This window comes from Macaca fascicularis, chromosome 5 (genome assembly GCF_037993035.2).
Source record: "Macaca fascicularis isolate 582-1 chromosome 5, T2T-MFA8v1.1".
NCBI lineage: Eukaryota > Metazoa > Chordata > Mammalia > Primates > Cercopithecidae > Macaca > Macaca fascicularis.
Window position 1 is genome coordinate 58,915,058 of NC_088379.1, and position 26,833 is coordinate 58,941,890.

A 26,833-nucleotide genomic window follows, 5' to 3' on the forward strand; every position below is an offset into this window, starting at 1 on the left:
GACTGCTTCATAGGGGATGGTGCATTCCTCCATTAGGAGATGTAGTACCTGAGAGCATCATACTCCATGGTGGTGGCAGTCACTGATGATTAGTACCCAAACCCACTAACTCAGTAGGTCATACAATATGGTGATATTCTATTTTTTTCATGCCTTCTTCATTTATTAGCTGGAATAATCCTATAGAGAAAATTATCCCATCATCTAATATTTGGTCACTCAATGGTACACTTCATAAAATAAAGGCAGGCTTAGATAAATAAATCAATAAAATACTTGATTTTTTTTTCTAGTCATCTATTATGTATTCAAAATAATGTGTTGCTTATTAGCATTCTCCAATGAAGGTCAATGAATTTTGTATTATTATTGTTTTGTTTTTGGTATTATTGTGAACTTACGAGTTTAAATGTATTTAATGTGTTTCAATCTATTACAATTATAATCATCATCAATAATCTAATTGTCCCACCTTTGGCCAGTTGGTGCCTCATTAAGTGGTTTTGAGTCCTTCTGACAGGATCCTAGTATTCTTTGAGAATATGTTTACTATCTGGTCTAACAAGATATTCCAGATTCATCTTACGTATTTCCTAACCCAGACCTGGAATTAGCCACTTCTCCAAGGAGCCTTCATTCTTTTTAGCGGAAATAAAATTTACAAACCATAATCTGAGCACCTATAAGATTATCCTCTTCCTTTGGAAAAGAGCAGGCAATTTGGCATGGCCTAAATGAATCCCAAGACTGGCAAGAGACTGTGGGAGGAAAAGGGGTGACCGTTTAGGAGTTACTGATAAGAGATGATAAGGCTCTCAAACAAGGCTGTGGGGATGGGGAAGAGAAGCAGAGTTGGCAAAAATTCTGGAGGCTACATTTATGCAAGAGAATTTAGCAACTGATTTGGTAGTTCAAGCGAATGGGGCAGAGGTGGGTAAAAAGTAGAGACCTGGGTTCAACGTCCAGTCCAGTTCTGTTACTTATCTACTGTGTGATCTGTGGCTCATTACTTGACTTCTGAACCTCAGTGACCTGAACGGCAAAATGGGAATAACCTACTTTCTAGGGTGCTGAGAGGATTAGATGAAGTGGCAGATGAAATGAATGTAGCACAATGTGTGATACCTAGCAAAACTAAAAATTTTAAAATGTGACACTCCCGAATATCTAGTTTTATCTATAATGTGAGAGGTTGGCCTAGATCACCCCTAAAACTTCCAGTCAGTTCTGCTCCGGCTCTCTCCCCAGTCACACCTGTGCTGCTCTCTGATAATGTCATAGGGTATTAATAATGTATCCTCCAGCGTAATTTGCCTACACCACATTTTATCGATTATTTTATTGAAAAGATTATATAACAAATTTAACGTTGCCAAAGGAAAATTAAATTGTATATTCTTCTGAGGGCTGTTTTTCCTTTTTCTTTTTTTTTTTTTTTTTTTTGAGACAGAGTCTTGCTCTGTCACCCAGGCTGGAGTGCAGTGGCTGGATCTCAGCTCACTGCAAGCTCCGCCTCCTGGGTTTACGCCATTCTCCTGCCTCAGCCTGCCGAGTAGCTGGGACTACAGGCGTCCGCCACCTCGCCCGGCTAGTTTATTTTTGTATTTTTTAGTAGAGATGGGGTTTCACCATGTTAGCCAGGATGGTCTCGATCTCCTGACCTCGTGATCCACCGGTCTCGGCCTCCCAAAGTGCTGGGATTACAGGCTTGAGCCACCGCGCCCGGCCTGTTTTTCTTTTTTGGTATCTGTATTGGCCACTTTCATTTTAGAAGAGCTCAGAATAATGTTTTAAGAAATTGCTCCCATATATGATGAAGAGAGGAGACCTGAAAAACTAACAAAGTATATTAAATACTGATCAGTTAGGACAGAGTCCCTTAAAATACTATGCAAGATGGTTATCCTGATCAATGACTTACGCAGCATCTGGTTTTAGAAAATGGGATATTTCTTTAAGTCAATTCCTTCCCAGAACCTTCTCTGACCATTACATCAGTGATGCCCGGTAAACGTTTTTGAGGTTATTTGCTTCTCTAAAATCTTATTTTTGAGGGCTCCAGTAGAATGAATTTTGAATCAAGATTTTAAACATCAAAATAGCCATCTAGCAGTCACTATAACCACATTAACTGTTGCTAAAGAGGGATTAACAATATTCATAATATCTCTACTTTTAAAATTGTAAAGGGAGTACAAACTGTTTTTTGAAAGTTCAGGGAATGAAAGAGAGAGGGAGAGAAAGTAAAAGTGACCCAAGTTTCACTTATCAGATACCACTGTATCCTTCTAAACTCTTTCTCCACAGGCACACACAATGCACATTTAATTTTGTAGTTTGCTTTTCCAATGTACTGCGAAATATAAAGCTACAATATATTATGTCAATATATTAAATTCATTTTTGCATGTCAGTACATCATGGACCATTTCATTATTCTAAGCAGTTGCCTAATATTGCCCAGTATGAATGTTGAATTTATGTTGGTTGATCTAACCAGCACATTATTGTTAGACATTTACATTGTTTCTAACTTATTTTTATTAAAAACAGTTCTTAACCCAAACAGGCAAACAAACAGGACTTTGAATCAGGTATGGGTAGGTGACAGACACGTTCTTATCTATTTCTGTGTAATGTGGCTTTAAAAAACCGTTATAAAACAAGAGACAGCTGTTTCTTATGACATTAATTTTTTTTTAACCAAAATCTTGGCTGTAAATTTCTGAATCTCAAAAACCACACTTTCCTCTTTTCTGTTACTCCTCCAATCTGAAACTCTATTCTCAGTGATGGAACCATTTTCACTTCCTGAGCAGCCACACTTGTCTTTGAGATTGGAGGCATTGAAAGCCTGCCTGCTCTTGCTGATGTGCAATTCTTTTCCTTCTGGTGAGAAATTAGGCCCTGCTTTTCATTTCACTCGGAGAACATGGTGACTCCCATGGGAGAAGAGGTGGGGCCATGGTCACCTGTCCTCCAGCGCCACAAGCACAAGACCAGACACAGCTCCCTGCTGGGCCTCCAGCACAGGTCAGAGCTACTCTCTGGCAACACACCTGTGTTTACAGTCAGGGCTGCTGACATCAAGATGGCTGAGAGCCTGCCCTTCTCAAGAATGGAAAAATGGACATATCATGGAACAAGCATAGCAAATATTTTAAATAAACACAGAGTGCCATCCTCTTCTTTGGTTTGTTTATAGGTTGCTCTTCGAGTTGATATAATCTTAAATTTTACCATGATTACTAAGGCTGCAAGGCAAGCATGTTATTTTTTAAGCTCGTATTCTTTTTTGTCAGCCAAAAAATAATTAAACATTCTTATTTTGAGTAAGTCAGTGTGTACCATGAGGATCTGTTTCATGATGAAGCTGGGGGATATGCCAACCTTGGGGACTTTAACACCAGCCACATCAAGAGGTGTCAGCCCTGCTGGGTAGATGACAAGTGCTTCCTTCTCCAACCTCGGCTAAGGTACAGGTTTTATTTGAGGCAAGACTTCTGCATCCCTTCTATCCATTGCTTAGTATAAAACACAATTCATATTTCAGAATAACCAAAGACGGTAGCACAGGGTCTCTAAGGTCAACAAAGCTCCCATTCTGTTCTTGAGCTTATTAGTGACTAACTTATAACTTTACCACTCATCATCTTAATTTACTTAAATTTCTCAGACTTAACTGGGTAACTTTCAATTGTGCTTCCCTTAGACTCAAATCACTTTTCATCACCAGGTTATTTTTAGTTATTTGGAATTCTCAAAAATGCTCAAATGGTGAAGGTATCTTTATCTTCCCTAGCTGAGCTCAAAGGTGACATTTTCTTAATTGTCCAGGGAGTTTATAAAGTTTCAGCTATTTTTAAATGATGTCTATGGCACCAAAGAAAGCTTACATTTTAAGAAGAAGAATTTTGTGTGTGTATAGCTCAAAAATAGCTGATTTTCAAAGTTTAGCTTCTGTAATCCTCAATGAAGACTAAAGGCCTGACTCATTTTTTTTTAAAGCTTTTTGGAAGCACTAGACATAAGCACCTGATAGTAAGCAAGTTTGCCAATGTCTCATTTTTGGGTCATTTAAGGCAAAATCTGAATTAAGTCTTCATTTTGCCAGCCCTCAGAAATGTATTTTAATCATCCAATTCAACAAATAGATTTTTAGTATCCTCATGTGCCCACACAGTGTTCTAACACAGTGGGATACCATAGCAAACAAGAGGGACAAAAATCTCTGTCCTCCTAGAGCTATGTTTTAGTGAGGCATAAGGAGGGTTGGAGGGCGATAGACTTTAAAGAAAAAGTAGAGGCAAGAGTCAGATAAGGGGCACCAGGAATATGGTGTTGGCAAGTGGAACAGACTACAATTTTAAGAGGTCGGTCAGGGTTAAGTCTCATTGAGAAGGTGACATTTGACAAAAGTTTTAAGGAAGTGAGGGAATTAGTCATGTGGGTATCTGGAGAAAGTACATTCCAGACAGAGGACTTGGCTACTATGTGCTACTAGGTGGTCCTGTGGCTGGTGCAGAGTGAGCAAAGAAGAGTGTAGAAGATCCGATTCAAGAACCAACGAAGCCCCAGCTCATGGAGGTCTTGACGGTCACTCTAAGGGTTTTGGCTTTTACTCTAAAAACAATGAGGAGCCATTACAGGACTCTGAACAGAGCAGTGACTGACATAGTTCCAATGAATTCGCTGTTGCTATGCTATGCAGAAAACAGACCTGAGAGGGGAGGGGTGAAAGCAAGTAGATCTGAGAGGAGGCCACTGCAGTGCTCTTAGAGAAAGATAGTAGTAGCTTGAACCAGAGTGGGAGAAACTGAGGTGGCAAAACGTGGTTGGATTCTGTACATATTTTAAAACAAGAGCAGACAGACTTTCTTGAAGGTTGGGATGAGGAGTGTTGAGAGAAAAAGAGGACTCAAGGATGACTCATGATTTTCAGTCTGAGCAGCTAGAAAGGTGGCATTTCCATTCACTGATATGGAGAAGGCTTTAGGTAAGCCCCTTAGGGGAAGAAAGTCTAGGAGCTCAGTTTTGGACATGTTGAGTTTGAGATGACTATTAGATATTCAACTACTGATTTCCTTTTGACTAAGTCAAAATTTATCATCCTCAAAGAATGTAAATTCCCTGAGGGCAGTTTTGTCATTGTTCATTAATGTATATCCAGAGCCTTGGACAGGGTTTAGTACATGTCGATTTTCAACTAAAAATTAACTGAATGAAAATTTATAAAGCACACATTATGTTTCTTGCTCTGTTCTACATGCTGGGGATACAACAGCGGAAAAAAAAACCACCATCATTTCTGTTCTCATGCACTTTACAATCTCGTAGTGGGAGACAGAGAAAGCAAATGAAGTAAAATAAAATAAATCCTTTTCCTGTTGGTGTACATACTCGATAGAGACTGGTTGAATGTCTACTCCCATGGCACTCTATGTCTATTGTCATAACCCTACAAGGAAGGAAACTGAGAGCACAGAGTTGGCATTGCTTGCTGGTCTATCTTACTCTAAAGCCTCTGTTACCACACCATATTGCTTCTCATATAAAATAACACAAATCCCTTCATCACCTGATAAATATCAGGGCTATGTTTCTCTTCATATGAGCATCTAAAGGAGAGTCTTCTCATAATCAGTTTGTTTTTGAAGAGCAGTTCTAGGAAGGATACCTGGAGGTAGGCAACCCTAGACCACTTTGCCCTCCTTAACTGAGTCAAACCATGTAGCTGCTTTTATCTTTACATCACAGGGCATTTTCTTATTCTTCACTCCCTTTCATGATGCCAAAGTTACCTTAATTACCCACCATAAAGTCTAACACATCATTTCATCTGAAAGGCTCACTTTGTAACTTTTCACAGAACTAAGGAGGCATACTAAAACAAATATTATATTCATATAAATTTGAAGAGGTATCCCTTATTCCTTTAAAAATGAAATCAAATGAATTTTTCATATCTAGAAGTAGCATCTAGTGTTGGTTTCAGACTTAGTACTCCAAAATAATTTTAATCCTCCTCCTCCCCTGATTCAGCCATTTGATGTTTTCTTGGTCTCATGAAACATTATGCCCCCAACTTCTCCTCCGTAATCTGTGCAGAAATTCTGAAACAGCCACTGCCCCTTCCTACTGCGCATTTCTTACCATGTTTCTGCACGTAATTTGATATCACACTTCCTGCCCCCAGCAACATTTCCTATCATGTAAATGATGAATATTTTTTCTTCTGGTCTGACCTATCTGAATAGGTCTCCAAAAAGGAGACTATCTGGGCTCTCCTCCTGAATGTCATTTCCATCAACATTGTAATTTTTAAGATAAAACATCCAGGGTTCCCCACTAGTTGAATGTGGTAAAAGTATATGTCTTGATGTTGCCTTTCAGGCAGCAATGCTCATTAATAGCAAGAATTCCCATGATCAGTAGAGTGTGTGATCTACCAATAACTTGCCTCTTTTCAAGGCCAAGAAAGACATCTTCAATCCACCAGATTTTCTTTAGGACCCTCTGATGAACAAGTGGCAGTGAGGTCACCTCATGTTGTAATTCTGAGATACACTGAAATCCTCTCCTAATATGACACATTACATTAACTTAATAGAATGACTGGGATCTTAAACATCGTCCTAAATACATATAGTCAGTGCATTGTAACTAACATACTAAATAAACAGACCGCCTTTAACCTTTACAATAATTGTTACTGTTCTTCCTGAAGAATCCAATTACAGTACAAAGCAAGAGTCCTACAGTATGGAGTGTTCTAACAATCAAATAATGGTCAACACTAGTTAGTTATGGTATCTATCTGCTGTCTATCTGTGGGATCATGCTATGGCTTCAATATTTGCATTCTGAAAAAATTCATATGTTGAAATCCTAGTCTCCAAGGTAAAGATGGTATTAGGAGGTGGAGACTTTAGGAAGTGATTAGACCATGAGGATGGTGCCTTATAAAAGAGGCCCCAGAGGGCTGCCTTACCCCTTCCACCACATGAGGAGGACACAGCTAATGAACCAGAAAGATAGCCCCCTCCAGACACAGAACCTGCAGATGCCCTGATCTTGGACTTCCCAGTCTCTAGAACTGTAAGAAATAAATATTGTTTATAAGCCTCCCTGTTATGGTGTTTTGTTATAGTGGCCTGGACCAACTAAGACAGATCACAAAAGCTTTTCCAACAAAACTAAAACCATGTCATAAAGGATAGAGGACCAATAACTATCCATTATGGATACAAAAGTGGGTGAATGAACTCTGTAAGTAATGAAGTTATGCTTGTATACTACCCCTGGTAAAAATATCACAACGTAAAAGGTAAAGTGTATTTTGTTAACTTCGTATTAGGAAATATAAGGTGTTCTAACCTCTAGGAAGTCTGAATGGTAGCTCCAAGTTTATAACCATGGCCAAAACAACAACAACAAAAAAACAAATAAACAAAACCCTCTGTCATCTAATTCCTTTCATGTTCAACACCTGCACTGAAGTTCCCAGGTCCTTATTTCCTTGTTCATTGAAAAGAAAATCAAATGTTGGAATTTGAAATGTAAGTGGAAGATGTTATCATCAAAGGTGTATTCCACCACTCACCTTATTTTGTATTGAATAGACATGTTTTCTAAATATCACACCTGGTCATTTATCTTAATATTTTTTCCACTTAACAGTAAGGTATTCACAGATTTTTGCCTTAGGTATAAAAGGTACAAATATCCACCACAGTTCAATTGATCAAAGGATTTTTTTAAACATCTGTCTTAAAATTCTATCTAATATGTTGCTTCAGGCTCTATATAGCCACAGCTTCCAAGTGATACCAAGAGACTTACCCAGCAGGGATTATGTAAACCTTATATAATTAATATTTGTGAGATTTCTTAAGATCCTGGCACAAAAGACAGCAATGAAATTCAAAGTTTTCAGTTTTAATCATAACTTTCCTTTTAAATTAAATGCCAGTTAGAGTCCGGAAGGCTTCGAGTCCCAGCCCCAAGAGCAAGACCATTGCTACCATTAAAAATATACTTTTTTATATAAAGGAAGAGTCAAAAGGGGTTAAAGTTGTTTAGGGAGGCCATATAAATCCCATCAATGTTCAGAAATACACAGTTAATGGATATATAATCAGAATCAAAATATCTCATTGGCGTGAGTGCTGCCTCTAAATCCTAATCCATATAGTTGCTAACCCAGAGAGCTTCTCCTAAATCTCCATGTTTTCCCATGAACAGATTATTTCTAATGAAATGGTGCAGGGTAACTAAAGCCCCATGAGGCAGCCTTCAAAATAAAGCTAATCCTGTATCAAAGTCTCTGCATAAATGAACTGCAGATGAAAGGCCAAAAGTATGGTTGGCAGTTAAAACACAAGACAACCAGTTGAATTTGAATTTAAGATAAACAACAAAGAAAGATTTGGTCTAAGTACGTCCCAAATATTGCATGGAACGTACTTAGAATTCACTGTTCATGCCGGGCGCGGTGGCTCAAGCCTGTAATCCCAGCACTTTGGGAGGCCGAGACGGGCGGATCACGAGGTCAGGAGATCAAGACCATCCTGGCTAACACGGTGAAAACCCATCTCTACTAAAAAATACAAAAAAAACTAGCCGGGCGAGGTGGCGGGCGCCTGTAGTCCCAGCTACTCGGGAGGCTGAGGCAGGAGAATGGCGTAAACCCGGGAGGCGGAGCTTGCAGTGAGCTGAGATCCGGCCACTGCACTCCAGCCTGGGCGACAGAGCCAGACTCCCTCTCAAAAAAAAAAAAAAAAGAATTCACTGTTCATTTTACATTCAAATTTGACCGGACAACCTTTGTTTTTTATTTGCTAAATTCGGCAATACTAACCAAAGGAAAATTAAGACTATTTTCAATTGACACTATACCATCCTGTACCAATGAAAAGCACAGATGAGATGAATTCTATAACTGTCTATTTCATTTTAATGATTTCTATTACTTACCCAATGGCAAAGTTCCCAACATCTATAAGCCATGTTAAAACAGGTGAAAGAAATTGGTTATGCTGGTGTAAAGGGTTGTGAGGAACATTTAAAGATTCACACATCAGAAAATACAATGTTACATCAACCCTGTCATTTAAATAATTTAAGCTGTAACTAAAAAAATAAATGTCATGAACTACATACACAAATCAGTCTTACTGAATAGTTGCCCGGCTTGCACATTAACTAGATGACAACCTATTAGCTCTGTATGTCTAAGTAAAAAGCAAACATTGGATAAAGCAGACATTCACTATCTGCCCACCTCTTCTCAGAATTACCACGTCTTCTACATAAAACATGAATTTTTCCAAGAAACTGCTTCACTTGATATCTTATGAACAAGACAAATAAGTTTGATTTCTAAACTAATGTGCCCAATTTTAGTGATAGATACTTCTTTTGGAAGCAAACAGTCTTAACTGCTATTGCAGGATTCCTTCATTTAGATTTAAGACAGTCAAATTCGTTTTGAAAACACTTAAAAAATGTTGTTGTCCATTGCTTCCGGTGGGGTGCTATAACCCCCTTAGGGTAAATTACTGCTTAAGAAAGTCTGCTTAAACAGTATAATATTTGGCCAATGTTTTTCTCATAAAAACCCAAGCACAATTAGACTGGGGTCAAATGCTGAAGTTAAATTAGAGATGTGGAAATTATTGATGATTGCCCTTGTTTTGGAGCATTCGGACAAAATGACCTGTCTTTTCCTAAGTTGTTAATCTGAATTATCTCAAGTTTGCAGCTCTGGGGAACTGACCTTTGAGGTTTAGCTGAGTTGAGTTTTTGAAACACACCAGTTTGCAAACGTTTCTATGGAAGAAATAAAAGTCCTTGATGAGACTTTACATCTATTTGTTACTGAGAATTTTTTGGACTCTTGTGCTAAATCTGAGTTGGCACATTATTAACCTTTTCAAATTAGGCATTTGTAGGCTCAGCTGAATATTTTCTTAATTTGCACATTGGTTTGCTGGAACAGCTGGCACTGCACTGGAATATTAGTTGAGATCTTTGATTTACATAGTCCAAGTACAAACATATAAACTCTGCTTTTGGAGAGAATGACCTAATTAGTGCAGAATATAGTACACTTCATTAATAAGAATAATAGCAACAACAACAGCTAACACGTATTGAGCATTTGCTATGTCTCCAGCACTGTATACCTATAGGTATATTCAGTTATTGAACACTTTCAATAACTCCAATTTTTTATTCTCCAAATTTTGTACATAAGAAAATGCAGAGTGGTTAATGTACTTGCCCTCAATCACACAATTAGTAAGTAGTAAAGCTTAGATTTTTACCTAGGCAATCTAGCTGCAGAATCTACGCACCTACCATCTTGAAACACTACCTCTGTAAATGCATCAGTTAACAACAAAGAGAACAACAAAGAGTGTTCATGCACCTTCTCAGGTCAGTTTTCATGTGAAGGAAATGTCACATCTTTGACTGTGACCAAAGATTTCAGGGGAATAGGAGTTTCTCAGGCTAAGGAATGCAAGTGACTCTTCACAACCACCCCCAACAAACCATAATCAACCTTCCTGTTCCTTTAAATGTGTGCACAATTTTGTGCATTTTAATATATGTGTGTTAAGGCTACTAAGCTGACATATATCAAGTACAGAGTCATAAATGTGCAGGCTGAAGTCAGTCTTCCTTCAAGGATAAGGACATTCTAGGTGTTAGTTACCTGGAGAAGAGGTACCTACCAGAACCAGAACACAAATAGGATCCCTAGCTGTGTGGCAGACTGGGAATCTAGCTCTCTGGTGATCTACGTCTTAATCACCAAGGGACCAATATGTCTGCGCAGGGTGGCTGGGTAATGGGGGGAAGGTCCTGAGAGGAAACAGGGGCAAACAGAGCAGATCCAGTGCAGGAGAAATAGGACCAAGAGGTTTGTGCCTCTCTTACCTAGTGTCTTTCCTTTTTGTCCTTCTTGAGTATTCAGAAAATGCCTTTGAAAGTTCTAATATATCTCATACTTCACTGAGGGAGTTTTTAAATAAATAGGGCCATGAAAATCTTGAATGTAACAACCATGGTGGCAAGAACAAAGGAAGAGAATCCAGATGGGGAGCAGGAGAGGGATAAAGGTGGAAGCTACCAGGGGCCTGCCATTCTCGTTCCCTTCTTGGTTTTGGGGACAAACGCTGGAGGCTCTGGTTTGTATTTTAATCTGGAATCAGTACTGCAATATGCCTTATACTGGCATAAGAAGTGTTTGATAATGGTTTATACAATAGACATGCTAGTTTTCTACTATAATCAACCTTGAGAGAACTGAAGACCATCTAAGATTTCTCTCTCCTTTTAGAAATACAAATGAGGCTGGGCACAGTGGTTCACATCTGTAATCTCCGTACTTTGGGAGACCAAGGTGGGAGGATCACTTACGTTCAGGAGATCAAGACCAACCTGGGCAACATAGGAATACCCCTCATATCTACCAAAAAAAAAAAAAAAAAAAAAAAGCTGTTTATGGTGGTGTGAACCTGTAGTCCCAGCTACTCGGAAGCTTGAGGTGAGAGGATGGGGAGGCCAAGGTTGCAGTGGAGCTGGAATCGCGCCATTGCACTCCAGTCTGGGTGACAGAGCTAGGCCCTTTCTCCATAAATATATAAATATGTTTATATATACCCGAGTGAATAAATGTGGAGATCTACCCTTGCTGGCTTGTTGACAATGCACACATATTTGCAAGTGTCCATTATATGTGCTGGAGGAAATATTATGTATATTTTGAGAGGATTTGTTGAGCCAAAAAATAAGCCCCTGTGTAACGCTTTTCCTGGCTCAAGAAAGTATCACCTTAAGAATTTTACAGAAATATTTTTGAAGCCTATGGCTAGAAGGGGAAAAAGAGAAGGAAACAGAAAAGAAATAAGGCCTGGTGAAACTAACTAGAGGTTTGCTAGGGAGTTCTGGGATAAGCCCCCAAAACACATGTGCCACTTTCACTTCAAGAGTCCTCATCTCTTTCTTCTTTACCAACACGTCTATTTTTTTCTTTAAAAATTATATTTTACATTCTGAAAACACCTTAAAATTAAGGTGCAAAGAATCTCATGAGGTATTTATGCCAATTTTCATTTTTTTTCATGAAATTTATTGCAAAGTAGCTCTAACAACAAACTGATGTCTTAAAGAGATTCCTTCAGAGGCACAAACTTCAGCGGGAATGCAGCGTCCATTAGCTTCATCATTGTCCGCTTGGGATATGCACATCGAAACATAACTAGGGAAATGAGGCAGTATGTCTTCCTGAGTCTCGAGCCTCACAGCTGGAAGGCTGTGACCATCTGGAATCTGATCCTAATTAGTGCATGGGGGTAGGTGTGGTGCTCAGCCGGTCCCTGGCCCACCAGTCCTCACTCTGGTGGTGGGTCAAGGGTGATATTCCTCCCGCAATAGCGGAGTTAAACTAAACTGTAACGCTGAACCAAAAAAAACAAAAAAAAACAAAAAAAAAAACAAAAAAAAAAAAAACAAAGAGAAAAAAAAGAAAAGAAAAAAAAAGCGTCTTGGGGGTGGGGGTGGGGAAGCTACAATACAGTGCTTGTTCGGGTTAATCCCGGTTTTGACAACTGCCAGAGCTGTTCAAAAAAGGAAATGATTAAATAAATAAGACAAACCACTAAATCAAATTAGCAAACGAACCCCTCTACTGACTCACTCAAGGGTTTCTTAACCTCAAGAAAAGAGTTTTGAGTGAGGAGAAGTAAAGGTACCTTCCGTGTCATTACGTAAGCATCTCCTGCTTTGAGGATTACGGGAATTACCACCGGCAGCCAGCCAGGAGCTCCGCTGCCTATTACACCTGCCTGACCCAGGCTCTCTGAGCCCAGCCCGAGGCTGGGCAGCCAAAGCCCAGTGGTTCGGGAACTGTCCGCGGACGCGTCTCCAAACCGTGCCGAGATACCAGCGCGAAAGAGGTTTTCTCAGACGGACGTTCAGTAAGTAGAGAAAATACGCTATAGTTTCAAATTGGGAAACTTTTCCTTATAACTGCATTACCCATTGTGAGCTGCCAGGAAACCTCTAGCTTCTTTTCAAGGGATTGCGACGACTCGTGTCCACAATTGCAGGAACCCGACGAACTCAGAGGGAGGAAATACAGACTCAAGCATGAGTAGAATCGGTTTGCGCTATGTGACTTTGGTTCACATTTAACTGAAAATGCCAGTGGCCGCGCAGTCGGGCTACCTTTTCCACCAGCACCATATCCACAGCCAGTTGTCCCTTTGCGGGAGACATTTTCTGGAAAAAATGGGTACCTGAACTCCAGATTCAAAGCGTCTTTCTGAATCTTTCCCCGGTCCCCGCCAAGCCAAGCTCAGTCGTCTGGCTCCCCTTTTCCCCATCCCCGCTGCCAGAGGTCGCTGCCGTCTGTGGTCTCGAAACCCGAGAGTGGCTCCTAGGAAGCCTTTCAGAGGTGGTGCAGGGGGAGGGGAGAGGATGCTAGTTTAGCTAAGTTAATAGCTTCTTCCATGAGATACGTTTTTGGGGAGCTCTGGGGCAGAAGGTAGCCTTGCAACCCCCAGTGAAGACTGCGAGCCTGACCAAGGCCGGGCCGCTGCTGTTAGTGCCACATCATCCTAAGCGTAACTAGGAATGGACGCCGGAGATCAGAGACCGCCAAGACTCCAGAAAGCAAACCTGCCCCGCCAGGCGCGCAGCCGCTGCTGAAGCCTTCCCAGATGCGAACCTCCCACCCCCACTTCCCCGGTTTTTTCATCCCTTCCAGTGCCGAACCGCAACAGGAAGTCTGGTCCCGTACTCTGGCAGAGTGCGCTCCGAAACCCTGGTGAAGAAAGAGAAGCCTTGAGGCGCAGTCCGTGTTGCCCACCCTGGGCTCGAACGTGCAGCTCAGCCAGCCACCTGTTCCACAAAGCTGGAGTTTGAGCGGGTGCGGGCGCGGGCTGCGGCAGGAAGGACCCCATCGTCCCCTCCCTCTGCACGGTTCGGGACGGCCAAAGGCGCACATCACCTCAAATCTAAGTGCGCACACACCTGCGCACTCAACCCGGAGACTCGCACCACTCGAGGCGCCGGCGCGCGGCGACTAGCTGCCGGGTCTCCTAGCTTCAGCCCCGACCCCGCGCTCGCCACTGGGGCCCACCCCGCGACCTGCCCTTCCGGGAGGATGGCGCCAATTACCTGACGTTAAGATGCAAAGAGCGAAGAGAGTCTTGCAGACCATGGTAGCCTGGTGTTTGGTGCCAAGCCCGGAGCGGGCGGCAGGGAGTTTGCGGACTGACAGAGCGCACTGGGCGCCGGTAGTGACTCCTCTGCCGGGTGGGCTGCGGTGGGAGCCGGGAGGCGCGGACAGCTACAGTGGAAGGCGCGAGGCAGACGAGGCGAACGCAGCCCGGCTCCGTCAGCTGCGTGCCCTCCAGTGCTCCGCGCGCTTCTGCTCCATCCCAGCCGCCCGAGCCCGGGGCCGCCTCCGCCGCCGCCGCCGCGCCTGCCGCTGCCAAACCCCTCCCACCCGGGCCCCGCGGCAATGACAGGGCCACCCCCTGGCCTTCCATCTCTCAGCCCTCAGGTCCCGAGAGCCCCGGCCCAGAGCGGCCTCTGCTGGACAGTCAGGACGCGAGACCCTGGGTTCGGTAAATGTTTGCAGCACCTTGCACTGTGCTGGGAACTAGGGATACAAAGAAGTGTGAGCACATCTCTGCCCTTGGGAATCTAGCTCAGCTTTTCTTACATGAGCTTACAGCCTTTAGAGAGGTGACCTTATGTCATTTTAGGTGTTCCCTCGGAGAACCGACGCATGTTCCAAGAATGAGGACCTTCTTCATTTGTCCAAACACTTCTGCATGTACATAGTAAACCCTCATCCACATTCAACCCGGCTGAGTTTCCTGGGGCCTGAACCGGCATGTACTAGAAGAAAATACTAATGTCAGGTAACTGATGGTGGAATAACTAAGCCAGACACCCTACTAGGCGTTGTTTCATGAATCCTTCCAAGAATTATTATTATTCCATTTTACAGGTGAGAAAATGAAGGCACGGAGAAGACAGTGTTCTCTCGGTCGCATAACTGGTAAGAATAGTTTGTGCACTAGGCCCATAATAACAAAGGCTGACATTTCCTGAGTGATTGCTATGTGCTAGGCTCTGGACAACGGGCTGTTCAAGAATCAACCAAGTCATTTAGTTCTCACAACAATCCTTGGAGATTATTTCCTCGTTTTCAGGGGAGGAAGTGGAGGCACAGAGAAGTTTAACTTGCCCGAGTTCAAACAACTCGCAAGTAGTGATGAGATGCCTGCCCGGGCACCCTGCTCAACCTCTGTACTCTACTCCCTCTCCAGAGCCCAAAGCTTCTCCAAAGCCTACAGATTAGAACTGACCTTTCATTCAGTTCCCTCCCTGCTCCTGCTACACTTTAGGCTTGCTTAATTCTCACACTTCGATCAAAGCAGATGGCAGGTTCTCTCCCAATTCTGTTATTAATGAACCTGTTGGTCCCCTAGTCACCAGAGCTAGGGCACTGCAGGAGTTAACAAGCCTTTGTAAAGAAATTATTTGCGTGGAAGACAGCTTTCTTTTTTCTGTGATATCTTCTTCATATGCCATGGGCTCTGTTCTCACTTCTTTCTCACATACCAGAAGCTGACTCTAGGAGGCCTGAGCACCTTATCTATGGTCAATTCCTCTGCCTGACTCTATCACACTACCACTTGTAGATTTTGCTCACACTTCCACAACAAGATTAAATTTGGATCACATTTTTTTCTCTTTGTGTTGGTAAATTTCTGTTGGCATGAGAAACAAAAAATACTCAAAGCAAGTGCCCATCCCCTCTCCGTCCTCCCTGGCCAGATAAACTGCAAATTCAATTTGTTCAACACGCTCTCTGAATGCTTTTGACTTCAAGGTACTTCCGGTTTCTAGGGTAATCTATGTGATTATGAACAATTTCTGCATCTGGGTTTTAGTTGTCATGGATGCAGGGACCACACACAGATGGAGTTATGTAGCGACATTCTATCAGGCACTGGCCGCTTTAAATAGGGCAGGTTAAGTAAGTGACTGTATGGCAGAAATAAAGATTTCTGAAGACCACTTCACAGGAAAAATTTATTCAATTGAAATTCAGCAAAACTTTAAGGAGTCTTTCCGGAGTGCCAAGCATGTGCAACTCTAACCTTGATATCTAAGATACTGGTTTGGTTCTCAAAGAATCATGACCCCTACACACTAATCAGTGAAAATTTCCAACACTTTTCTATTGTATGCAGGATAGAGTTGAAATAATTTATTTGATTAAAATAGTTCATTTTAATTGCTGATTAAAAATTTTAATTTATTAATTTAATGAGAGCATATTTAATCACTTATTTTATGCCAGCCCTTATGCTAGGCAATGGGAATATAATGGTTGTAATAGCCAGGGTAGTGTAGGTTTTGCTGCTGTAATAAACCAGCCCAAAGTCTCCCAAGCTTAAGCAATAATGGTTTATATCTTGCTCATCAAAATCTGCTATGGATCTAGGTTACTCCTCAGAGTAGCTGTCCTCAGGATTCAGTGTTGTACCACCATATCGAAACCTGCTTTTGTTACAATAGGTAGCTAGCCAGGCATGAGTGGGGCAGGAGAGAGCTCCCCCGACACCCCGCCAGGAAAATCAGGAAACCATCATGTGGTGGCCAGGCAGTTATTAACTATCACTCTAAAATAATAATTGGTTACAGCTGGCACGAGGGAATGGCCATCTCCCCATAAATAGGGAACACCTGAAACTGGTAATCAGCAGCTTCCAATAAGATCTCAGGAGTTGGGCAACTGAACTCAAGTATGTGCATTAAGATGCAAAATGGTGGAGTTTAACTGGGATATGACTTTCTGGGGGCATTAAAGGAATGCAAGATGCCAGAAGTAGGCCAGCATGTAAAACTCTAAGTCCAAGGTCAAATGGGGCACTTGACCTCCAAGATGCCCGCTTGGGCCTCTTCCAACTGTACTTCCTTCCTTGCTGCTCTAAAGCTTTTTAATTAACTTCCACTCTTGCTCTGAAACTTGCCTCAGTCTCTTTTTCTGCCTTATGCCTCTCAATTGTATTTTTTCTTCCGAGGCAAGAATTGAGGTTGCTGCAGACCTGTACTGATTCCCCGCCAGTGACTTGGATAGCTTCCACCGCTAACAGTTTCACATCCACTGAGTTAGGGGAAGAGAGAAGTGGAGAATTAAGTATTCAAATCTCCCATCTAAAAGTGACACTTCTGTTCATATTTTATGGGTTAAAGCAAATCAATGGTCATGCCCAACTTCAGGAAAGCAAGAAAGCATGTTATTTTTGTGTGCTCGGATAGAGACGAGAACTCTATAGCAGGGAACACTGTGATGTGTGCCACAGGGGCTAATTGTCTCTGCACCAGGAAACTTACTTTCTAGTAGTGGGGAGTTAAACATTGAATGAATAATCACAAAGACATATGCAATAGCATTATAGTAAATGCCACAATAATAATAATAATGAAAATTTGTTAATTGTTCCAAGCATTTTATGTACAGTCATGTGTTTAAATTTGTACACTCTGACTTTGTGAGATAGATACTGTAGAAGACCAGAATATGCCACTTCAAAATATGTCTTTTTGGTATAAGTATTTGTTTGAGAAACAGCAGCTATAGGAGCAACTCTGAGAATAGAGTGGAATTACCTTTTTGTAGGGTGAATTTAAATCTATAAAGGGAATATTCATTTGTAAGAATGTCTTCCTCTGAGTACTAGGAAGAAAAGGATGGCACTAAATTACTAGAAACTCTTATTAATGGAGAGGGCACTGACTTAAATCTGCATAACAAACTTTACCTTTGTTTACCATGCTTTACCTGGTCACTTCCTCATAACTGCACCCCTACCCCGATACTCCTCTTTCTTTGTTTCAGCTGAAGATGATATTTAAGTTTGAATTCAAAGCCACCTCTTTGAAAATTACTAATTCCCTATCTCATATATATATATATATATATGAAATATACATGTTAATAAACTTGTGGGATTTTTGTTGTTGTTGTTAATCTGTCTTTTGTTATAGGGGATCCCAGCTTAGAACTCATAAAGGATAGAGAGAAAACTTATCTTTTCTCCCCCCAAATACTATTATTATCCAAATTTTACAAAGTAAGAAACTGAGAAATACTTATACAGAATAAAACTTTGAAGGAAACTAAGGGATGCAATGAGATATAATAGCAGGGGAACTAGTACTCCTCAGTGCGGTCAGGGATGGAATTTGCATGTAACCCATTGACTTACAGCAAAAGTCATTTTTTTCTTAGTAGAATTCTTAGTTCTTTCATAATACTCCACTGGGATAAAGTTTCAGATAAATCTACCTTTTACTGACTTTGACTCTTTTTTGATCATTGATAAAATGAATTTTTAGTGTTGTGGACTTTTAATATTTTACCAAAAAAAATTACTCTTGGCTGACTTAGATTTTTACATCCTGAATATATTATACTTTATAATTTTAGATAATATAGAAGTATTATTTCTGGATTCTTGATATCATGAGATGGTTTCATCTGGTCTCTTGGCTTAAGTGAGAGAATAACTTGGCTGAGAGAGCTGCAGTGGTTAGAGGTTGGGTCCTAATCCCCTCTGTCATCTACTAACTGAGTGATTCTAATTAATTATTTGGCACCTCTATTCCTTTGTTTCTGTATCAGTCTGCTAGGGCTGCCATAACAGAACATCGCCAACTAGGTGGCTTAAACAACATAAATGTATTCTTTCCCTTTTATGGAAGTTGGATGTCTAAGGCCAAGGCGATACCAGTGTTCAGGCTTTTGACACCATTGCAAGAAGGAATTCAAGGATGAGTCAGAAAATAGTGACAGTAGGAGATTTATTGCGAAGTGAAAAGCATATACTCGAGAAAGGGGATTGTGGGGGTACTTAAGACAGAGTTGTTCAATGGAGTTTGGAGTTTCCGTCTTTATGGGCTTCTTTAACCAAGGGGTGGAGTATTCATTAAAATTCCTGGAAAAAGTTCGGGATTTCTCAGAACTGTGGTACCACCTATTTTTTACACCAAATATGGGTGTTCTCAGACTGTCCTGGCACTGGTGGGTATGTAATTGCTAATGTTAACAATAATATAATGAGGTCCCAGAGAAATCTAGGTCAAATCCAGTGCCATGTTGGGTCCAGTTGGTCTTAGCCAGCTGGGTCCATACCTCGGGTTTTCAGGGTCTTATCAGTTCCTAGCTTCTGCAGCTATTTCAACAGTTTCCTTTTGCTAGTCAGGCAAAACTGCTGTCTGGAATTTTCTAATCTCCTGCTACCACCCTGTATTATTCCTGTCTCAAAGGTGCTGGCAGTATTGGTTTCTGGTAAGACCTCTCTCCTTGTCTTACAGGTGGCTGTCTTCTCACTATATTCTCATTTGACCTTTTCTCTGTATGTGCACACTCCCGGTATCTCTTCCTCTTCTTATAAGGATACCTGTCCTGTTGGATGAGTCCTGTCTATATAACCTCATTTAACCATTATTACTTACTTAAAGCCCTATCTTCAACTATAGTCTGTTGGGGGTTAGGGCTTCAGCATATAAATTTTAGGGGATACATTCAGTTCATAACATTTCACCCTTTGGCCCCCTCGAAATTCATGTCCTCTCACATGCAAAATACATTCACTCCATCCACCCCAACAGCCCCAAAAGCCTTAACCCATTCCAGCATCTAAAATCCAAAGTCTCACTGAAATACTATACAAGTCAGATATGGGTGAGACTTGAGGTATAATTCATTGTGAGGCAAAATTCCTCTGTAGCTGTGAACCTATGAAATCAGACAAGTTTTGTGCTTCCAAAATATAAGAGTGGTACAAGCATAGGATAGTTTCCTCCTGGCATTATAGGGAAGATTGAAAGGATTATATATGTGAGAGGCTTGGTGTGTTCTAAGTACCAATGAAAATCAGCCATTATTAGAGGAGAAACTTTGGAGTACGTTAAAACATTACATGCTCTAAAATACAAGGAGAAAATGGCTGGGCATGGTGCCTTATGCCTGTAATTCCAGCACTTTGGGAGGCTGAGGTGGGCAGATCACCTTAGGTTGGGAGTTCAAGACCAGCCTGGCCAACATGGTGAAACCCCATGTCTACTAAAAATACAAAAATTAGCTGGGCGTGGTGGCACATGCCTGTAATCTCAGGTACTTGGGAGACTGAGGTGGGAGACTCGCTTGAATCCAGGAGGTAGAGGTTGCAGTGAGCTGAGACCGCGTCTTTGCACTCCAGCCTGGGCAACAAGAGCGAAACTCTGTCTTACAAAAAATAAAAAAAATTTAAAAAAAACAAGAAGAAAACATTAGTACCTGCTGTGGCTATTTCTTGACACACAGTACTATGTGTCTTGGGGTCTACCTCTAGTAATCACTCTCCTGCTACAACTGAGCTGCAGTGGAAAGTTCTAAACTATCTCTGTCAGCCCCTTCCCCACCTCACCCTCCTCCCCAAAGGCAAAAATGCAGCTGCCGCAAGACCCTGATATATTTTGTCTTGGCTTTATTTCTCTCTCTCCAAGCTGCATTGCAAAATACTTTCTTTGGGTCTGCCATACTTCTCCCCATTACTTTGTTTTTCTCTTCTTAACTCCAATTTTTAATTTTAATGGCAAAAAAGATTAAAGGAAGAAGTGCAATATGTGCAAAAGGGTAAATTTGGATCTCAATTAAGACATATCTGCTTGAATGGGGCAGTTTTAAAAGAGCATGATGAAACATGATAATGTCCCTGATTTAAATAACATTGTTCATTGTTTGAAGCTGCATGAGGTACTTGAGGACAATAAACCATGTGTCAGTAATTTTTATTTTAACTAAGAATAAAGCCCTCTAAACCAAAAATAAAATTCTAAGTCCCCCAACCAACCCAATGAACCCTTCCTCTTGGCCAAGGGAATTCCACAGTTAACCGGAAAAACTAGTTCAGGCCATGATGGGAAGTGGAGGTCAGACATGCCTCATTAATCCTCCTCCCTTTGGAACTCAGGCATAGATGATCATCATTAACATTAAAATGGAGACCTTAAGACTGACAGAATAGACTCTTTAAGTCTGACAAGAAACATTTATAATCTATTTTCTCTGAAGCCTGCTACACGGAGGCTTCATCTGCATAATAAGAACCTTGGTCTCCACAGTCCCTTATCTTAACCCAGATACTCCCTTCTCTTGATTCCAGGTCTTTGGGTCAATTCTTTCAACCAATTGCCAATTGGAAAATCTTCGAATTCACCTATGACCTGGAAGCTCCTAGTTCAAGTTGTCCTGCTTTTCTGGACCAAACCAATGTACATCTTACAAGTATTGACTGATGTCTTTTGTCTCCCTAAAATGTATAAAACCAAGTCATGGCCTGAACCACTTTGGGCACATGTTCTCAGGATCTCCTGAGGCTGTGTCATGGACATGTCCCTAACCTTGGCAAAATAAACTTCTAAACTGATGAAGACTTCTCTCAAATACTTTTTGGTTTACAGCCCTGACAATATTTCAGGAAGGAAGAAACTCCTTCTTAGATGTGATGCACATAATGAAATCTCTATTTAAACTAGTGTAAAACTTAATTGAGTTGATACAGTACTATCCAATAGAAATAAATTACAAGCCACATAGAAATTTAAGCGTTTCTAGTAGACACATTTTTAAAAAGTAAAACTAAGTTATATTAATTTTAACAATATGCTTTAATTCAATATATCTAAAATATTATTTTGACAGGTAATAAATATAAAAAATTGAGATATTTTTCATTTAAAAAATTCAAAATCTTCAAATTCTAGTGTATATTTTATACTTGTAGGAAATTGTAATTCAGACATGAATTCATCTCAATTTCAAGTGTTCAAAAGCCAAACATAGCTAATAGCAATCATAATGGACAGTGCAGTTTTAGAACCTGGACCTAGTCTTTTGCCATGCCTCTGAATATGTTCTATAAAAGTAAGAAACAGTGCTACTGAGGCTTTCCCAGCTGACAGTACTGTATAGTAGTTGAAAGCTTGAAACTTGCTGATTGCATGGCCTGAGGCAATTTACTTAACCCCTGTAACCCCCAGTTTCTCCATTTGTGAAATGGAGATGATATTAATAATCCATTACTTCAAAGCATTGTTTTAAGTATTAAATGCATGGAAGTTATTTGGAATTGAGCCTAAACAGAGTAGACTCTTAACAAATATTTGCTGTTATTTTTGGTAGAAATGATTATGATGATGTTGAGAAATTATAATTAATAGTAAAATCAGACTGGGTGTGGTGGCTCATGTCTGTAATCCCAGCCCTTTGGGAGGCCAAGGTGGGAGGACCTCTTGAGCCCAGGAGTTCAAGATCAGCCTGGGCAACATAGGGAGACCCTGACTCTACAAAACACAAAAAAATTAGTCAGGTGTGGTGGTATATGCTGTGGTCTTAGTTACTCAGAAGGCTGAGATGAGAGAATCACTTGAGTCCAGGAGGCTGAGGCTGCGGTGACCTGTGATAGTGCTACTGCACTCTAGCCTTGACAACAGAGTGAGTACCTGTCTCAAAACAAATAAATACATTTAGTAAATAAAAAATAAAAGTAGTAAAATCATGCCAAATATTTCTGTAATATTTTGAAGAATTAGATTCCTTACTACTCAAAGACACTGACAATATCCCTTATCCTTAGAAATTTACATATGCGTAGTTTGGAGTAGCATTTCTCAACCTTTTTGGTTTTAGGACCAAAAAACCTTTATACCCCTAACACTTATTAAGAACCTGCCCCTGACTCCTGGCCAAACTGTTTATTTAGGTTGAAGGAACGTTTTAAGATCCCCTTCAGATAATTGGAATCTGTCCTCTTTTATACTACATGAATACTCAACAAGTAGTAGTTTCTTTAAAGTTTGTTGCAATACAGAATCCAAAAGCATTTCAATGTAATTTTCATATTCTGTCAAATTAAAATCCATTGATCTATCTTATATATTGAATATATCTTTTGTCCATGCATGATTTTATATCATAATGCATTGGTCACATAGAAAATATTGGTTCACTAAGTTCATTCAAATTTTAACATATTTCATTATACAATATCAAAAAGTCACATTTGTTAACATCTTCACCTATATCATCAGAAAAATCTTTAATCATTGGAAACTGTCAAACTAATAGTAAAAAATACAAGTTTCCCAGAATTCTAATATTCCCTTGAAAGCTTGAATCTTATTGGTACCAAACAACATCAATTATATTATTTCCTTCCTTCCTTCCTTCCTTCCTCCCTCCCTCCCTCCCTCCCTTCCTCCCTTCCTTCCTTCCTTCCTTCCTTCCTTCCTTCCTTCCTTTCTTCCTTCCTTCCTTCCTTCCCTTCTTCCTTTCTTTCATTTATTTTTCATTGCTTTCTTTCTTTCTTTTTTTTTTTTTTTTGAGACAGAGTCTTGCTGTGTCTCCCAGGATCCAGGATGGAGTGCAGTGGCATGATCATGGCTCACTGTAACCTTGAACTTCCTGCTTCAGTCTCCCGAGTAGCTGGAACTACAGGTGTGCATCATCATGCCTAGCTACTTTTTAAAAAATGTTTTGTAGGGATGTGGTCTCTGTGTGCTGCCCAGGCTGGTCTTGAACTCCTGAACTCAAGGAATCCTTCAGACTCAGCCTCCCAAAGTGCTGAGATTACACGTGTGAGTCACTGCACCTGGTCACACTTGTTTTGTTTGACACAACATGCTAACTTCATAGAGAAAACGTGTCAAAAATACTGAAGCCTAAATAATCATAGTTTGTCTGTTAGTAATGTTTTCAAGTGAGAATAGTGTTTCATAAAAAAGTGGCTAGTTTAGCTTTCAATTCAAGTCATCATGCACATACATTTCCTTGGAACAACCACTTACGTTGGTATTCAGCAAAAATACTTTATGCATACTTTTCATTCATTTATATGAAAATGATGTGTGTTCAAGATCAAGATTTTATAAAAATTAAGAATTTTTGCTGCTTCATCAAGGACATTCATAAAGACCTGAATGGTGGTGAGTAATACAATTACTACTAGTATAGTTTGGTGTCACTGCCTACATTTGTGTTAAAGCACCAGAAGTTTCATCCAGAATTGCTTTTGTGGTATCAATGGGAAAATCAAAATGCAGAAATAAAGATAAATAACGTCTTAGTAATATTATGAAAATAGCTTGGACTTTGCAGATCTAAAGGATCAGACTCCTAGGAGTTTGTGAACCGCACTTTGAGAACTGCTGGCTTAGAGAAATATGTTAGAAAATTATGAAAGACATTAACTGTTTTATCTGCCTAGAGTATCCCTTTCTTCAGGTAAGTGTTCTTTCCTCTGCTTTAAGCAACTAGTTTCAATGGTGGTGGCTATTTTCCTGTGGAGGTTGCCTCCTACCGTGTGGGTAACTGTTATAGGGTAGACACCAGACTCTGTATATTCAGTATACTTTCTCAGAATTCTTAAACTTGGAACCAGAAAATGCCACTAATAGTTGCTTTCTGAGAACAAAGTTATGAAGTTCTGGCATTTTGGTGAATTACCCAAGCATGTAGAAAAAGCTAGTCTAAAATAAGATAAAGAAACCCAACTCTCAGAGAGAATCAGAAATGGCAGAAGGCTTGGTACCATTCCAATTCCTGGTTCCACTTGTCCCTGAGGCCCGACCACACTCTTGCCCTTCCTGCTACTCTGTGAGCATTTTGATAAATTTCCCTTGCCTCTAAACACTTTATATTTTCACAAACTTTATGAATTTGTCCAACTGTCTTTTTTTCTGAACATTTTTACTAGCATCAGTTGTTACACATTTTAGTAGATTCCACCTCAGATTACACTGAATTTGAGTTTTCTCAACTTTGAAAATATTCCTGACTGCAGTTTTACTCAGACCATTCATAGAGGCTATGAATTCATGTTATTCACTTCAAAGTCAGTATTAAATTAGCAAATAAGCATCAGCAACTGAATAGTATTTGATAACAACTGTCAACTCATCAAGAGTCAAAGAAAAACATTCAAAATTATTTTCCTTGTTTCTTAATTTATCCAAAATTGACTCCCAGCATCCTCAACTTATTAAGCAACTGTTCTCACAGAAAGATTAATAATCTAAACAAGTTTATTTTCTTTGGACATCTTATTTTTGTTGTTGTTGCTGCAATTGAATAAAATTTAATTAACTTACATCTGGTAAATGGCTGTTCTTGCTTGACTAAAAACTAAACTACTTGGAAAATTACTTTGGTTGAAGATTCATTTCAGACTTTTGTGGGAAAAATCTACTGAGATATTTTGTTTTAAAGTTTCAAATTTTTCTGACTCAGGGAGTATGTACATCAAAGATAGTGTGGCAATTATTTGGTCTTGTACTGTAGACCTGTGTTGTATTCCTTTAATGTAGTAATGATGTAATAACATGTATAAAACACAATGCTTACCATTGATTTAGATAACAAAATAATCTACTTTCCATTCTATTTTTAAAATGTGATATTCAAAATCTGTTTTTCTCTTCATTTTCTTGTTTGTTTTATTTTGGCAGGATGGGTATGCAATAACAATAAAAAAAATAAGATAAAATGCAGTGGTATGTGCTGAATGTGTCCTCCAAAGAGCATGTATTGAAATTTCAATTCCTAGTACATTGTGTTGGGAGATGGGGCCTAATGAGAGATGATTAGACCATGGGGGTAAAGTGAATGAATTAATGTTATTATCATGAGAGTGGGTTTGATATAAAAGATCAACCCCTTTCTCTCTGTCATGCCCTCCTTTGCCCTTAGCCATGAGATGACACAACAAGAAGGCCTTCACACAATGCCAGCCCCTTGATCTTGGCCTAAGTCTCCAGAAACATGTGCCAATAAATTCATGCTCATTATAATTTATGCAGTGTCTGGTATTTTGTTGTAGCAGCACAAAACAAAGACAGGCAATACGTGTGACGCTCAAAATGCTTCCAACCTGTGCGTTTTTCACTGTAATTTGTAGTGTACCAAAAAGCAGTGCAAAGCCCTGAAAGTGCCACAGTCTCTGTCAAAACTACTCAGCACTAATGCTGCTGTTGTGGTATGAAATTTGCCACAAGCAGTAAAGACATGACTGTAGCTCTGTTTCAATATAATTTTTGTTATAGAATCTGAAATTTGAATTTCAAATCATTTTCAGGTGTCATTAAATATTCTTTGGCATTTTTCCAACCATTCTGAGGTCACGGGTTGTACAAAAAGAGATTTGGCCTGCTGGCCATAGTTTATCAACCCATGCTCTAGAGATTTCCATTTGATTTTGCTACATATTCTGGATTAGTTCAATCCTATAACAACTTCAAATTATTAGCTTGGGGTTTCTTGAGCTAGTTAGTGTATATTCAAACTCCAAATCCATGTGAGATTAGGGCTATAATTCTGATTTATGAGATAGACTATTTTCCTTATTTGTTTTGTTTCCTTTTTCACTATGGAGCTTAGTTGAGATTTTTACAAATTATCTTCTATGTCTCTTTTTGCCATGAGGCATATTTTTTTTCCTAACATAGCTTTTCATTTAAACTCTAGCTACTTTTCAAAGGCCCTGACTTTATGCAAGTTCAGTTCCGTTTTTCCAGCTTATTGAAGCCAAGTAAGTGCTTATCTTTTGTATCTCATATGGCCATTAAACCTAGGGCATCTACTGCTTCAACTACTGCTGGGCACTCTAATTACAGCTCCATTCCCCATCTTTTTGATAGCCCTAAAAATTTCCCTTGATTGTTTTCAAGTGTTTCTGTATGTTTATAAAAACTGATA

At 40.0% G+C, this 26,833-nt stretch overlaps 1 protein-coding gene and 1 long non-coding RNA gene across 7 annotated transcripts in view; one reads left to right on the forward strand and one right to left on the reverse strand.

The window, feature by feature from the left end:
• PARM1 (prostate androgen-regulated mucin-like protein 1) overlaps positions 1-14,484 on the reverse strand; it is a 111,175-nt gene extending 96,691 nt beyond the window's left edge. For both annotated transcript variants that reach the window (XM_005555058.3, XM_015450394.3), the window contains exon 1: positions 14,191-14,484. In XM_005555058.3, the coding sequence (XP_005555115.3) occupies positions 14,191-14,233 (43 nt within the window). In that variant the 5' untranslated portion in view covers positions 14,234-14,484. The remainder of the gene's footprint in view (positions 1-14,190) is intronic.
• The window catches only part of LOC102117156 (uncharacterized), an 83,791-nt gene continuing 69,777 nt past the window's right edge, over positions 12,820-26,833 (forward strand). For 2 of the 5 annotated variants that reach the window (XR_006698218.2, XR_010586850.1), the window contains exons 1-2: positions 12,820-14,942; positions 15,032-15,082. This is a non-coding gene — a long non-coding RNA (uncharacterized lncRNA). Of the gene's footprint in view, positions 14,943-15,031; positions 18,054-21,245; positions 25,626-26,833 lie in introns of those variants that run through there. The other 3 variants (XR_010586851.1, XR_012434866.1, XR_010586849.2) reach the window with 3 other exon arrangements.